Below are 13,018 nucleotides of genomic sequence, written 5' to 3' on the forward strand. Positions count from 1 at the left end.
CACCCTAACCCTGGGTCCGAGCTAAGGTAGCTATCGCAAGCCTCTGCCGTAACATCGATTCAGCAATTTTTAGTGCACTAGTGCCAGCACCATACACACACGTCTGTCTATGTGCAATAGACAAAAGTGCAGATACCCCTTCTGGGGCCTGTACCCATTGCTTCAGAAGATGATGCAAGAAAGCCTCCCAGTTTCTTGTTTGTTTAACATCCTTAGTGTTGTGACTCAGGGTGTACTTGGTAGCCATCTAGACCTCTTCTCCCTTTTTGGAGCCCTCAACAGTATCCTGTGACAGTGACTTCCACAGCTTAACCTTGCAGCGAGTGTGTGTGGAAAAAAATATTTCCTCTGAGCAGTTTCAGATTTGCCACCTTTCCATTTCATTGCCTGTACCTTTGCTCCTGTTTATTTGCCTTTCTTGTAACACTTTCCTGATCTACCTTTTCGGTAACGTTCATTACTTTGTACAGTGTCTCATGGTCCTTCTGACTCCTCTCCTCTCTAAGGCAAACAAACTCTGCTTCCTTGGCAGTTTTGCCATGTTTCTCATCGGCTGTCTCTGACCATAATTAATTTTGCGGTATCCTTTGAGGCTGGATGGCCAGGACTGAATGCACTATTCCAGATTAGGGCACCTCAGCAATTTAGATAATGCCAGTGACAAAAGCCAAAATAGATAAAATTCGAAAAATGAATCCAGCATTGCTGAGGTGTCAGAATCCCACACTGGCTGAAAGCAGGTCCATAATCGTCACTGCTAAGGAGGGAGCTGATCCTGCAAAATTGAAGTTAGTAAGAATTTGGCCATTGATTTCAATGGGAGCAGAATCAACCCCTACATTCATTATGCTATTTGGCCACGAGAGGGAGATATTCAATAAGCCTTTGCTGCATATGGAATTCACATGTTATTTCTCCCCACATGGCTGAGCTTCCTTCTGTTTTTAAAATCAGCCTTTGTGACTTTAGGCAAAACAAACAAAGTGGTGGAAAAGCAGATGGCCCTGTTTGATTGTGGGCATCTTCATGCAGCCACACAAGAGAGGAGCGGGAGATCCTTTGGACTCTGAAGTCAAAACATGAGAGACCCCCAGTGAAATAAGCAGAACCAGAGCTGAACTAATGGGGGGAGATTATATTTCAAACCTTACAATCAATCACGAATAAGGCAGATGGATCCCCAGTATGTAAAGAGTGAAGCAACCCAGGATGACCTGCAGGACCAGTGAGGGGTATGCTCTTCAGCAGCTCTGAGGGGCTGCAGAGTGCATCCCAGCCCATTAAGAGAAGGGGATAAACAGGCCTGGACTCTTTAGAATTCAGTCCTTGAGATTCAAGAGGAAAACCAAGCCTGGGGCTGGAGGGAGAGGCAGGAGAATGGCGTTAAGCAATGGGAGACGCAGGAATTTAAAAATAAGTTAAATGTGAAAGAGAAGCAGAGAGCCAGCGGAATTCAGAACAAACACAACCAAAACAGCAAAGCCCCCTCTGCGAGCTAGTGGCTTTTAGGTGTTGCTTACACTATCATAATTGCACCCATGGGTGCAGCTGAACAGGGTGTGGGCCATGACTCAGCTGCGAGTATAGCCAAGCACAAACCAGTTTCTGAAACGATGCTAAAACATGGTGTGTGTGCTTGGCTACTCTTGCAGTCAAACTGGGACAACTGCACTTATTGCTGACATCCATTGGCAGCAGGGGATATTTCCTGTACCGTAGACAAGGATTTTCAGGACTGCAAACTTTTAAGCATTGTCACCGACTCATTGCCATCTTCTCCCGTTATCTGATACTGTATTAACTACTTATCTGGGGGAAGGGAGCCTGGCAAAAGCAACAGATTTTTCTTCTGACACCAGGTAATAATATTTATGACTCCACTAGCAGGGACACTTCATCACCTGTGAGTGAATTGATTGTGAGGCACCCTCCCCACTAGGTGGCAGCACAGTTGCACCAGTGGGCATGCTACAAAATCATCCTATTACTTGGCACAAATATGGCACCTTTCCTCCAATGATCTCCACGCTCTTCCAGGACAGTTAGTTTTGTCCCACTCTTGGTAGGCAGGTAAGCATTACTGTCCTTTAGGGAGAGGGAATTGGAGACTTAATGAAGGAAGGTGACTTGCTTTGGGTTCTTCTACATACAGTAGCAGAGTCAAGGAGAAAGTTGTGATTCCCCGTTCCTTGCTGTAACCACTAGCCCATGCACGGATTACAGAGACTGCAAGTCTAAAACAAGACAGCATGGTGTTTTTCAGGACAGACCTTTGATTCTCAGAGATGTTATTTTCTTTCTTCACATCTGCTTCGGGTGACAGCTTAAGCATGGTTTAAGAAACTGAAAGGCAATATCCAGCTAGTACGGCGACACAGGACAGAGGGCAGTCTGACTCTGGTACGGTGGGGTTAGAAGTCCTGTTCAGGGTCTTCTCCCAGGCTCTATGCCAAGTGAATAAACACGCCCACCACCCTACAGATCAGAGTGCAGACCTGATTGGCCCAAATAGCGGCCCTCAGTGGTAAAAAGCAATACCAGAATTTAGTGCAGTGTATGATCTTCCCCCACTAGACAGATCTACAGCTGCAAGGGTAACCAGGAGAAAGCACAGAGACTGCTCTGTGGGGGTGGGGGAAAGCCACTTACAGAAATGTCCCAAAACCACAGAAATAAACATGACAGTTCACAGTCAAGTTAAGGCCATTACTGGCATTTGGGGGTGGAGTGGGAGGTTATTTAAGGACAGAACTGAATGCTCACCCCTGAGTAAGTGAACATGGATTGTGCTTTAGCGTGACCACAAAGAGGGTGTGACGCTGGCTGAGGATCACTGCTTTAGCTTGTTTCATATCAGGCCCCTTCCACCCTGGGACTCTTCCTACATCTAGCCAGGACCCACCTCTCATCTACCAGTATAGGAAGGGCGGGTGGTCACATGCCACTGGGGTCCCTGTTTTGATCCCCATATTGAGACTCCATGAGCTAGAGGATCAAAGCGCATGCCCTGCATTGGGGCTGCAGCACCTGAGTCCAACTGATGGAGAGGGAGGGGGGATGAGAAAGGAAGACCGAAGTTAGGACCCGGATAACACTCTCACACAGGACAAATCACTCAAGAGGTCACAAGTGATGGAGTGGCTCTGTTAACGTGCTGCTTGCTTTTCTCCACGTAGCTTTGGTCAGAGACAGGAAACAGCAACATAGCGGCAGAGCCTAGTAACATGGCGCTGCGGAGGATCCCCAAGCACATGAGCTTCCTGGATTCATTCTTCAAGGTCAGTCCAGTGCACAACTCCATGGTGGGTGGCAGAATCAGGGTTAAGTGCAAGATCAGGGACTAGAAGCCCCTTCTGCCAAAAGACTCCACTTCACTGCCTGATGTGCCATCGGTGTGCGATTGTATTAAACAGCTGGTGAGGGGCAAGGAGGGGAAGAGAAACACTTCTGGGACTGGCATTGGTAGTGAGGCCCTTGTCCAACCCTTTCAATGAACGTGGCAGAGCAAGATCTTTGGGGTGTCCAAAAGCTCATAGGGAACCCTGCAGCTGTGGAACCCTGCAGACACGACAGACATTCTGCCACTATTCTTGGCTGTGGCATTTGTATCTAGAGGACACCAAAGGGGCTAGCAGTTGGCAGAGATCCGCCTGGCACACAGATTGCAGTCCTGGACAGCGATTGGCAGGTTCACCATCTTCTTCTGGGTTTTTAGGATACAGATCCAGCAACACTTGAGATGGAAAAGGACGACGGAAGAACCCAGCTATCAGAAGTAGTTCAAGCAGAATTCAACCTCTACGGCACGTCCTCTGCAGAGTCAGAGGCCAGGTACGGCAAAGCCAGTGACTGCTCCCTGCCTGCTCTCCATTAGCATAGGGCTATTAGATAATCCCCACAATACTGATGTTTGCAGCACTGCTAGTGGCTTCATAATTAGGGTCGGGGGCACCCCAATGAAGGCTATGCGGCAAATTCACACTTACACCAGTTCTACCCCAGTGAAACTCCACTGGGATTGTTGGAGTCACTCCTGATTTACACTGGTGTGCATGAGAGAGAAACAGACCAAATGGATTTACAGCAGGGCTGTGTTTAGTCTGTAACTGTTACTGTGAGCTACATACAGAAGAAACAGGATTGCTACAGGGAGTGCAAGATTCACACCCGCCACCCCCACTGGGGAACCCTACCCCACTTACTCCCCCTTCTCATGCCCTTATCCGAGTGTGATGGGCTGCCCCTTTCAGCCAGGCATGGTGCCACTGGTGAGCCCTGCCTCACTTCTCTTCACCTAAGTTATAAACAAGGCTAGACCTTTGTAATCAACGAGCACACCCCCTTTCCAAGGTTTCGTGTACTGACTGACATGGGCATTAATGCCCTAGTAGGTATATAAGGGGTGGGGCGTCACCAGTCAGTCAATGAGACTAAGAACTAAGTGAAGTGAAGTGAGAGCCTAGCTGTGATATTGTGAACTTTGTTTTATTGTGTAATTGTGAAAGTGTATGTGTGGGTGTGGGTAGCACCGAAATGGAGGTGAGGTGGTGAAAACCCTCCACGACTGGAGCAGCATTTGGTCTAGGACCAGCCCTGCCAGCAATCTCTGGCTCCTTCCTTCAGGAGACTCTGCTTCCCCACACCTGCGAGCAGTCTGTTTCTGGGACTCTCCCTGGTTCTGTCTCTGGGTTACTCCTTTTCAGCCCTTCCTTAGGCAGGAGTTCCCAGTTCTCCCCTCTGAAGCGGAGTTGTGGATTAGCCAGTTTCCCCCTCAGCTGGCCCCTTTTCCTCAAGGAGCCTTCCAGCTTCTCAGCCAGCCTTACCCTATTGCTGTCTCCTGGTGTCTGCCCTGCTACCAGGGAAGAGGCAGCATGTACGCTGCTCCCCTTCTCCTAACTCATCCCCAGTCGGCTGGGAGAGAGGGGAGCTTTGCCCCACCCTCACTGTAAGGCCCCTGGCCCTTAAAGAAACAGTAATGGTATTTCCTCCCAAAACATTTTACTCCTAGAACCACTTCCGCTCTCCCAAGTCCTTGTATATATAGTCAGACATTTCAAACTCTTAAAGGCTTGCCACGTGATGGGGTGGGCCGACCATTAGGCCCCACTACTCTTAAGGAACATACCACCCCATCACACTGAACTACCGCCTTGTAATCAATCCTTTTTAACAAGGGGTCCCATGTGTCTAGGGAAACCCTCACTCTGCCCCTGGATGTGCCTCTCTCAGAATGAATAGCCACAATAGCTACTATGGTCTGTTGCTTCATTGTTTTCCATTGTTGATGTATGGGGGTCTGTCCCTCTCCTTACTGGCAAGTTTCCCCCAAGCATCAGCCAACCTCCAGGCATTGCTCATAAACTCAGTTTCCCTTGAGAAAGCTGGTCAAGGCAACACAGCACCGTGGTGTGTGTGTGTGTGTGTGTGTGTGTGTGTGTGTGTGTGTGTGTGTGTGTGTGTGTGTGTGTGTGTGTGTGTGTGTGTGTGTGTGTGTGTGTGTGTGTGTGTATTTTGTAGTGATTCATACTATGGAGAAACTAAACTAGAGATGAGGAAAAAAGGCCTTATATGAGTAATCCAGCAAGCAGTGGAGCAAGCCATTGGGTTTTCCTGTCAGCTGACACAGCCGCAATGGACCTGCCTTTTTCTATAGTTGTCTGGTTATTAGCTGTCTAACACGCTAAAAAGTGCTTTTGCAATACATTTGATTAGGTACCGATGTTTGACTCATTATTTAAAGGGTTGCTACAAACAATATTTTTAAGCCCAGATACATCAGTGTTATGTACTGTCTATGAGGGGCACTGACCACAAAATGGGCTTAAAACTTGCTGTTTTTCAAGTTCTTCTGTGTTAAGACTACCCCACTCCAGCCCCAGCATGCATTGTGCTAATGCTATCATGTAAAGCACAGAACTCACTGGAGATGACAGCCGCTGCAATGCAGGTCTATCTACATTATATTATTCGGCCACTAGATGTCTGTTTGCTGGATAGAGTTCCAGACAGAATGTGGTCCTTGGTAAACAATGAAAAGGAAGCTGGAATTCAAGCTGTGTGAAAACTAGTTTGGTGTTCCGGAACGCCTTGTGTAAGTGGAATTTTGCATAAGTCAGGAACGTATCTCCGACAATTATGCAAAAAAAAAAAAGCGTACGGAACTTACAGAACTTTTTCCGTAAGTCCGGATTTCCGTAAGTCGGGTTCATGTAACCAGGGGAGCACCTGTATAATTTTTCTAAGAAAACCCCTTATTTTACAAAACAACAGTAAGATGTAAGGGGTGAGCATGTTACCAGCACACTGCATGTTGGGGCATTATGAGGCAGGAAGTGGACTTTGTAGAAAGGCACATTTAAAGTTTATTCTGTATTGAATGCCTCTCATTTCTGAGCTATCTGAAGTATCCAGTAAAACATTCTGAAGTTGTTTGCTTTTAGTCTGCAATTCAACTCACCTTTAAATATACTACTGATAGACCATATGCTACCCCCAGGGTCTGGCCAGAACATACATGAGATATTCTTCCTACTTATCAAACTTAGTAAGGATTACTTTCCCATCCCCCATAGTTCATTAGTTAATTCATTCTATTTCTGGGGTAGAGATTGCCAAACTTCATAAATAACAGTACATCAATCCAGACCTTGAATGTTTTATCTTTTCTTACAGATGGAAAATAAATGATTTTAGCAACTTGAGTTCACGTCAAGAGCTGGCTAGTTTACCTGCGAAAAAGGAGAGGAAACTATACTCAGCAAGTTCTTGGTGGGAGGCGATCTCTTCTCCAAAATCAGATCTTGGTTCTGCACCAAGCAGTTCTGAAGTTGTGATATTGGTCCCCAGTCTCCCACCGTCCTGGGAGGACATCCAGCCCAAACACTCTGGTTGTAAGTTTAAATTCTGCCACTTTATACAATCTGGCATTAGGGGAATCACTTGCAGACACGGGGCCTGGGCTCATGTAATCTAGATTAATCCCTCCAAGAGGGTGAGAATTAGTTACAGTTGATGCTAAATGTCTCCTTTACAATGTGATAACTACTGTCCTGGGAGATCCAGTTACAATACTGTGGTCCCCTGACAGTTAAAAAATGTTCTCAGTTATTCTACCAATTTCAGTACAGTCACTCTGGCATAACTGAAGTCAGGGTCCAGCTGGCAAACTACGAGAACTAAGGCCTTGGCTACACTGGCGCTTTACAGCTCTGCAACTCACCCCCCTGAGCGCAGCAAATTACAGCGCTGTAACGTGCCAGTGTAAACAGTGCCCCAGCGCTGGGAGCGTAAGCTAATGCCCACGGGGAGGTGGAGTACCTGCAGCGCTGGGAGAGCTCTCTCCCAGCACTGGCGCCACGACCACACTCACACTTCAAAGCGCTGCCGCGGGAGCGCTCCCGCAGCAGCACTGTACAGCTGCAAGTGTAGCCATACCCTCGGTATATTTTAACCACATTGGGGAGTTTATTGAATTACTATTATGCTAGTATCTGGATGCCCTATCCAAGATCAAGGCCCCATTGTGTTAGGTGCCGAGCACGCACATAGTATGAGACAGCCCCTATTCCAAAGAGTTTATAGACTAAATAGACAAAGGGAGCTTTATTATGCCCATTATATAGAGAGATTAAATGACTTCCCCAATACCACACAGGAAGTCTGTGGCAGACTTGAGAATTAATGATGTCTCCTGAGTCCCAGTCCAGTGCCTTAATCACAAGATGATCTTTTCTTGCATGATATAAATAGCTCCTGCAGCCACCTCCTGGGATCTACAGCAGCTGTAACTTGATGGCAGCTTTAACTAACCTCCCAACTAATTAAGCTTAGTTCAAAAAAACCCCACCCAGCTGCATTGTACTGTCACGGGAGAGAACCGACCATCCCAGGCACCTATTACACTCTGTTTTCTGCAGCACCTGTCACACACCAGGCATCACCAAACACTTGACACTAAGTGTATGCCTACACCTGGAGCTGGGGGCATGATTCCCAGCTCGAGGAGACAAACCCGTGCTAGCTCTCATCGCCACAGGAGCACAAGCAGCAGGAGGGGCTAGCCACCCTGAGCGCATGCCCAGAGATACTGGGTATGTATTCAGAGCAGGGAGCCCTCTCCCACCACTCACATCACCACTGCTATGCTATTTTTAGCCTGCTAGCTCGCTGAGAGCTAGTGCAACAACGTCTCCTCCAGGCTGGGAATCACCCCCCCAGCTCCAAGCATAGACATACCCAAAAACGGAATTGATTAGCTAGCACGGGGCCCTGCCAATGCAGGATTCCTGCTTGCAGTGGAGCCTGGGGCTCTCTGGCAGTTAGAGATTATAGGGACTGCACAGGAAGACCGGGCACCCATGGGGCCCTGAGCAATAGCTCACTCACAGCTTTGGATACTGGAACCCGTTAAAGGCCCCAGGTTGGAACCACCGAAGCACAGTAAACTTGTGCTGAGGTTTTCATTAGTAGCAGGAGGACGAAGTGTGCAGGGAAGTTTGTCAGAACACACGGCGGCTTTCCTTACTCTTTCCCAAGAGCCTCTGGGATCTTAAACAGCTATCGGAATGGCCACAAGGGATATGGGTGTCACATCCCCTGCCCAGGCACTGAGTAGAAGTCTCTCCTAGGAGAGGGAATGCTGGCCAGGACATCAGCATTAGGCCTTCTCCTTTGGCAAAGCACCATCCCGTCAGGGCACTGGCTTCTAACACATCCAGCCAGGCATTTTGTGTAGTGACTCTTCCCGAGGACAGCCCCTGTAACAGCACAGCGTCAGGCGCCACAAGGTCAGCGCCCGGAGCAGTGTTTGAACCTGCAGCCTGGCTGGGGGTGGGAACAAGATGCATGTTTAACAGGGAGGGGGATTAGCCATTGGGACACCCGACCAGGAGACGTGGTTGATTCGCCATCACCTGGAGTCTTCAGATCAGGCTTGAACATCTTTCTGAAGATGCACGCCAGTTCCACCACAAGTTACCGTGAGAATCATGGAGTAGAATCCTATGGCCTGTGTTATGCAATGGATCAAACTAATGGATCATAATGATCCCTTCTAGCCTTACAATCTGTGAACCCAAAATAAAAAGCAAAAGTACATAGTGAATTGGATGTTATTTGAAACCAGTCCCACCTCTGAGTAGAACTGGGTAGACTGACCTCCACCACGGTTTCCTCTTTCAGAGGGTTACATTAGCACATGTTAATATTCAGTAGCAATACCCCCATTTTGAGTTTGTGTCTTTCTTTTAAAAGCCCTGGATCTGAAGACGGACCAGTCCCGGGATCTGTGCCATCTCGCTCATGACAGTTCCGGTGGGATAGGAGTTTGCAAGACATCTGTGATGCCCTCAGATCTGAGCAAAGGCGAAGAACACGAAAGGTGAGTGCCATGACTTGGCACCTCTGAGAACATCAGACACAGATACAGGCAGCTGCTGTCATGTAACTGGGACTCAGGAAGAATTACGGAAGTGTAGGACTGGAAGAGACCTTGAGGGTTCATCTAGTCCAGTCCCCTGCACTCAAGGCAGGACTACATAATAACTAGACCAGGGGTTCTCAAACTGGGGGTCTGGACCCCTCAGGGGGTCACAAGGTTATTACATGGGGGATCATGAGCTCTCAGCCTCCACCCCAAACCCCACTTTGTCTCCAGCATTTATAATGGTGTTAAATATGTAAAGAAGTGTTTTTAATTTAAAAGGGGGGAGGGGTCACACACAGAGGCTTGCTTTGTGAAAGGGGTCACCAGTACAAAAGTTTCAGAACCATTGAACTAGACCATCCCTGACAGGTGTTTGTCTAACCTGCTCTTAAAAATCTCCAAGGATGGAGATTCCACAACCTCCCTAGGCAATTTATTCCAGTGCTTAACCACCCTGACAGTTAGGAAGTTTTTCCCTAATGTCCAACCTAAACTTCCCTTCTTGTCCTATGCTTAGAGGTTAACGAGAACAATTTTTCTTCCTCCTCCTTGTAACAATCTTTATGTACTTGAAAACTTATCATGTCCCCTCTCAGTCTTCTCTTCTCCGGACTAAACAAACTCAGTCTTTTCAATTTTCCCTCATAGGTCATGTTTTCTAGACAGTTAATTTTTGTTGCTCTCCTCTGGACTCTCTCCAATTTGTCCATATCTTTTCTGAAATGTGGCACCCAGAACTGGACACAATACTCCACTTGAGGCCTAATCAGCGCGGAGTGGAGCAGAAGAATGACTTCTCGCGTCTTGCTTACAACACTCCTGCTAATACATCCCAGAATGATGTTTGGGGTTTTTTTCAACAGTGTTACCCTGTTGTCTCCTATTAGTTTGTGATCCACTATAATCCCCAGATCCTTTTCTGCAGTACTCCTTCCTAGGCAGTCATTTCCCATTTTGTATGTGCTCAGTTGATTGTTCCTTCCTAAGTGGAGTACTTTGCATTTATCCTTATTGAATTTCCTCCTATTTACTTCAGAAGAAGTTTAAGCTGAGACACTGATAGGTCTCTCTCTCACTCACTCTCTCCTTGTCTGCTAGCAGTAGGGGAGGAAGAGAAGCTCCTATCCTCTTTCTTCCTTTGATACATTCTTCCTTCCATTTGTCTCCGCACCCCCAGGACTCCTAGGGACACAGGATTCCTAAAGATCACCACCGTGAATTGTAAGGGCAAATTCGTTCGAATCCTCAACACCTCATTGGACCAAAACGTGGATCTGAGTGGCTTCATTATCCAGCAGTGGATTGGAGGGTACCCCGTGTCCATCTACCGCTTCCCCCCAGACACCACGCTGCCCGCACTGCATCATGTCACGGTAAGCAGCAGGCCCGTTTGTGGTGTGATGCACTGCCTGCTCAGTGGCTGGAAACGCGAGAACTGAGTGACTAAGAAAACCAGAGACTCTGGGCCCCAATCTCCATTACACTATGGCCCCTGCTGACATCTCTGGTGGCATAAAGTGCCCTTAAAGGGGTGTGCAGGGCTGGCGTAGAGGTGGCATAATGGTTTGTAACAGGGTACTCACCGCTGGAGCATCTCCTCTGCCCGGTCAGACACACCCTTCCTTTGCTCACTCACGCTGCTGCCTGTTGTGCTTGCCAGGAGTCGCAGTGCCTCTCTTCTGTGCCTTGGTCTCCAGCCAGCTCCTACAGAGTTTTCCCCTGCCAAGGTAACAAAGTCTCACCAGACCAGCAGCCTAGGTACCTTTCCAGGCAGTGCCACTGTCCCAATGGCTGGTAGGGAAACCCAGCCCCACCCACTGCTCTGCTTTCTAGTCCAGGGGCTTACAACCAGCAGCCCAGGTCTGCACCATCTCAACCCTTGCTGCCATTTCCCTGGGCCTCTTCCTACTCTGCCCTCCACAGGCTTCTCGACCTCCACCATCCCTGTGAGTAAACCCTCCCCCCAGGGCTCTCCTCACCTGGCCCAGAGAGAGACGCAGCCCCTACTGCTGGCACTTCCTGGCTTTACACAAGCCCCACCTACTCCTGGACACATGGGCTCCATCTTCACTGCAGGCTTGTCAGTCAAGCCTATGTCTTCTCCCATGTTCAGCCTGATGGGTTAATTAGCCCCTTCTGAGCCACCTTAACCCCTTCAGGGGTGTGTGGGGAGAACTCCCCATCACATGGCTCTTGGCCAGCTCTGCTCCCAGCCCCCAGCATAAAGGGCAAGTCAGGGTGTGTCAGGATTGTTGAAAGAGGGGGCTGTGGTGGGGAGGGGATGTAGGGTGACCAGACAGCAAGTGTGAAAATTCAAGATGGGGGTGGAGGGTAATAAGCGCCTATATAAGAAAAAGGCCCAAATATCGGGATTGTCCCTATAAAATCGGGACATCTGGTCACTGTCAGGGGATGTGTCTAGAGTGCATTGAGCTATGGCTATTCTTGCATCCCATAGGGGGGCATGAAAAGCAGAGTGTAAATCAGAGCAGCCCTGCAGCTGCTCTAACTTATACCAAGGGCAAGTAGGCCCCAGAGAATGAGAGAAGCAAAGGGAGCTTAAAGCCACCCCCCACACCTCCCTTCCTGCCCCAAGCAAAGGAGGGAGGGAGGGAAAGGGCCCTGCATGCTGCTGCAGGACAGACAAGAGGGTGAGGGCAGGACAAAGGCTGCCTCACTCATTAGGGTTCAGCAAAGGACGGAAGGCACCTCCTCCAGCTGAGTTCTTCAGATCACAATGTCCCTGGTGCAGTCTCAGTGCTGCCTGACTCAGTGGGAAGGGGAAGCTGGTGAGGGAAGAGCCACAAACAACACACAGTGTTTTACACAAGAGTCAGTTGCCAGGCTATGCAGCATCTCCCTTCAGGGGTCCCCCCAGCACTCCTGAGGCGGGTGGGGGAGGTGGCAGAGTCCGAGCGGTGGGGGCCCCAGGGCTGTGAAGCTCACTCCCCCAACAGGGTTTGCCCAGCCCAGCCCTCCCCACTTTTAAAACAACACTTGACACTGTGTGTCTTGCAGAGGCCTTTACCGGTTTAACCACTCTTGGCCCCAGTGCAGTAGACCCTGTCCCCTCATCAGCGATGGCACAGCAGCTTGGGAAGCCTCCTGGCCAAATTATGAGGCAGATGGAAAGATATCAGCAGCCTGAGCTAGAGAGCATGGGCTACCAGAACAAGGAGTAAAGCAGGCAGCCTACTGGCTAGAGCAGGGGCCTTGGACTCCATTCCCAGCTCCACCGCCGCACGCTGTGTGACTGTGATGGGTTGGATCACAAAAACCCTCTTGGGAGCTGCCACCTGATGTGCCAAGACTACTTCTATCCCTGCCTTCCCTGCCAGCTCGGGACCCCAGCACTCTGTCTTGCTGAGCCAGACACTCCCGTCTGCTCCAGCACAGACCCAGGGTCTGAATTACTTGCCCCAAAGCTGCAGGGTTACCTGAAAGCAGCTAACAGAAGTGTTCCTGTCTTTAACACTCAGATGCCCAACTCCCAATGGGGTCTAAACCCAACTAAATCTGTTTTATCCTGTATAAAGCATATACAGAGTAAACTCAGAAATTGTTCACCCTCTATAACACTGATAGAAAGATATG

General features: G+C 48.9%; 1 protein-coding gene and 1 long non-coding RNA gene across 5 annotated transcripts in view; one reads left to right on the forward strand and one right to left on the reverse strand.

The window, feature by feature from the left end:
* LMNTD2 (lamin tail domain containing 2) overlaps positions 1-13,018 on the forward strand; it is a 64,560-nt gene that overhangs the window by 40,816 nt on the left and 10,726 nt on the right. For all 4 annotated transcript variants that reach the window (XM_039535338.1, XM_039535339.1, XM_039535340.1 and 1 more), the window contains exons 7-11: positions 3,177-3,278; positions 3,716-3,831; positions 6,673-6,890; positions 9,253-9,379; positions 10,602-10,797. In XM_039535338.1, coding sequence (XP_039391272.1) covers positions 3,177-3,278; positions 3,716-3,831; positions 6,673-6,890; positions 9,253-9,379; positions 10,602-10,797 — 759 coding nt within the window. The remainder of the gene's footprint in view (positions 1-3,176; positions 3,279-3,715; positions 3,832-6,672; positions 6,891-9,252; positions 9,380-10,601; positions 10,798-13,018) is intronic.
* LOC120403758 lies at positions 9,148-11,706 on the reverse strand. The gene is made up of 3 exons (XR_005597714.1): positions 11,404-11,706; positions 11,008-11,143; positions 9,148-9,353 (listed from the first exon to the last, which is right to left on the reverse strand). It is a non-coding gene; the product is annotated as an uncharacterized LOC120403758 (long non-coding RNA).

This window comes from Mauremys reevesii, linkage group 4 (assembly GCF_016161935.1).
Source record: "Mauremys reevesii isolate NIE-2019 linkage group 4, ASM1616193v1, whole genome shotgun sequence".
NCBI classification, from domain to species: domain Eukaryota; kingdom Metazoa; phylum Chordata; order Testudines; family Geoemydidae; genus Mauremys; species Mauremys reevesii.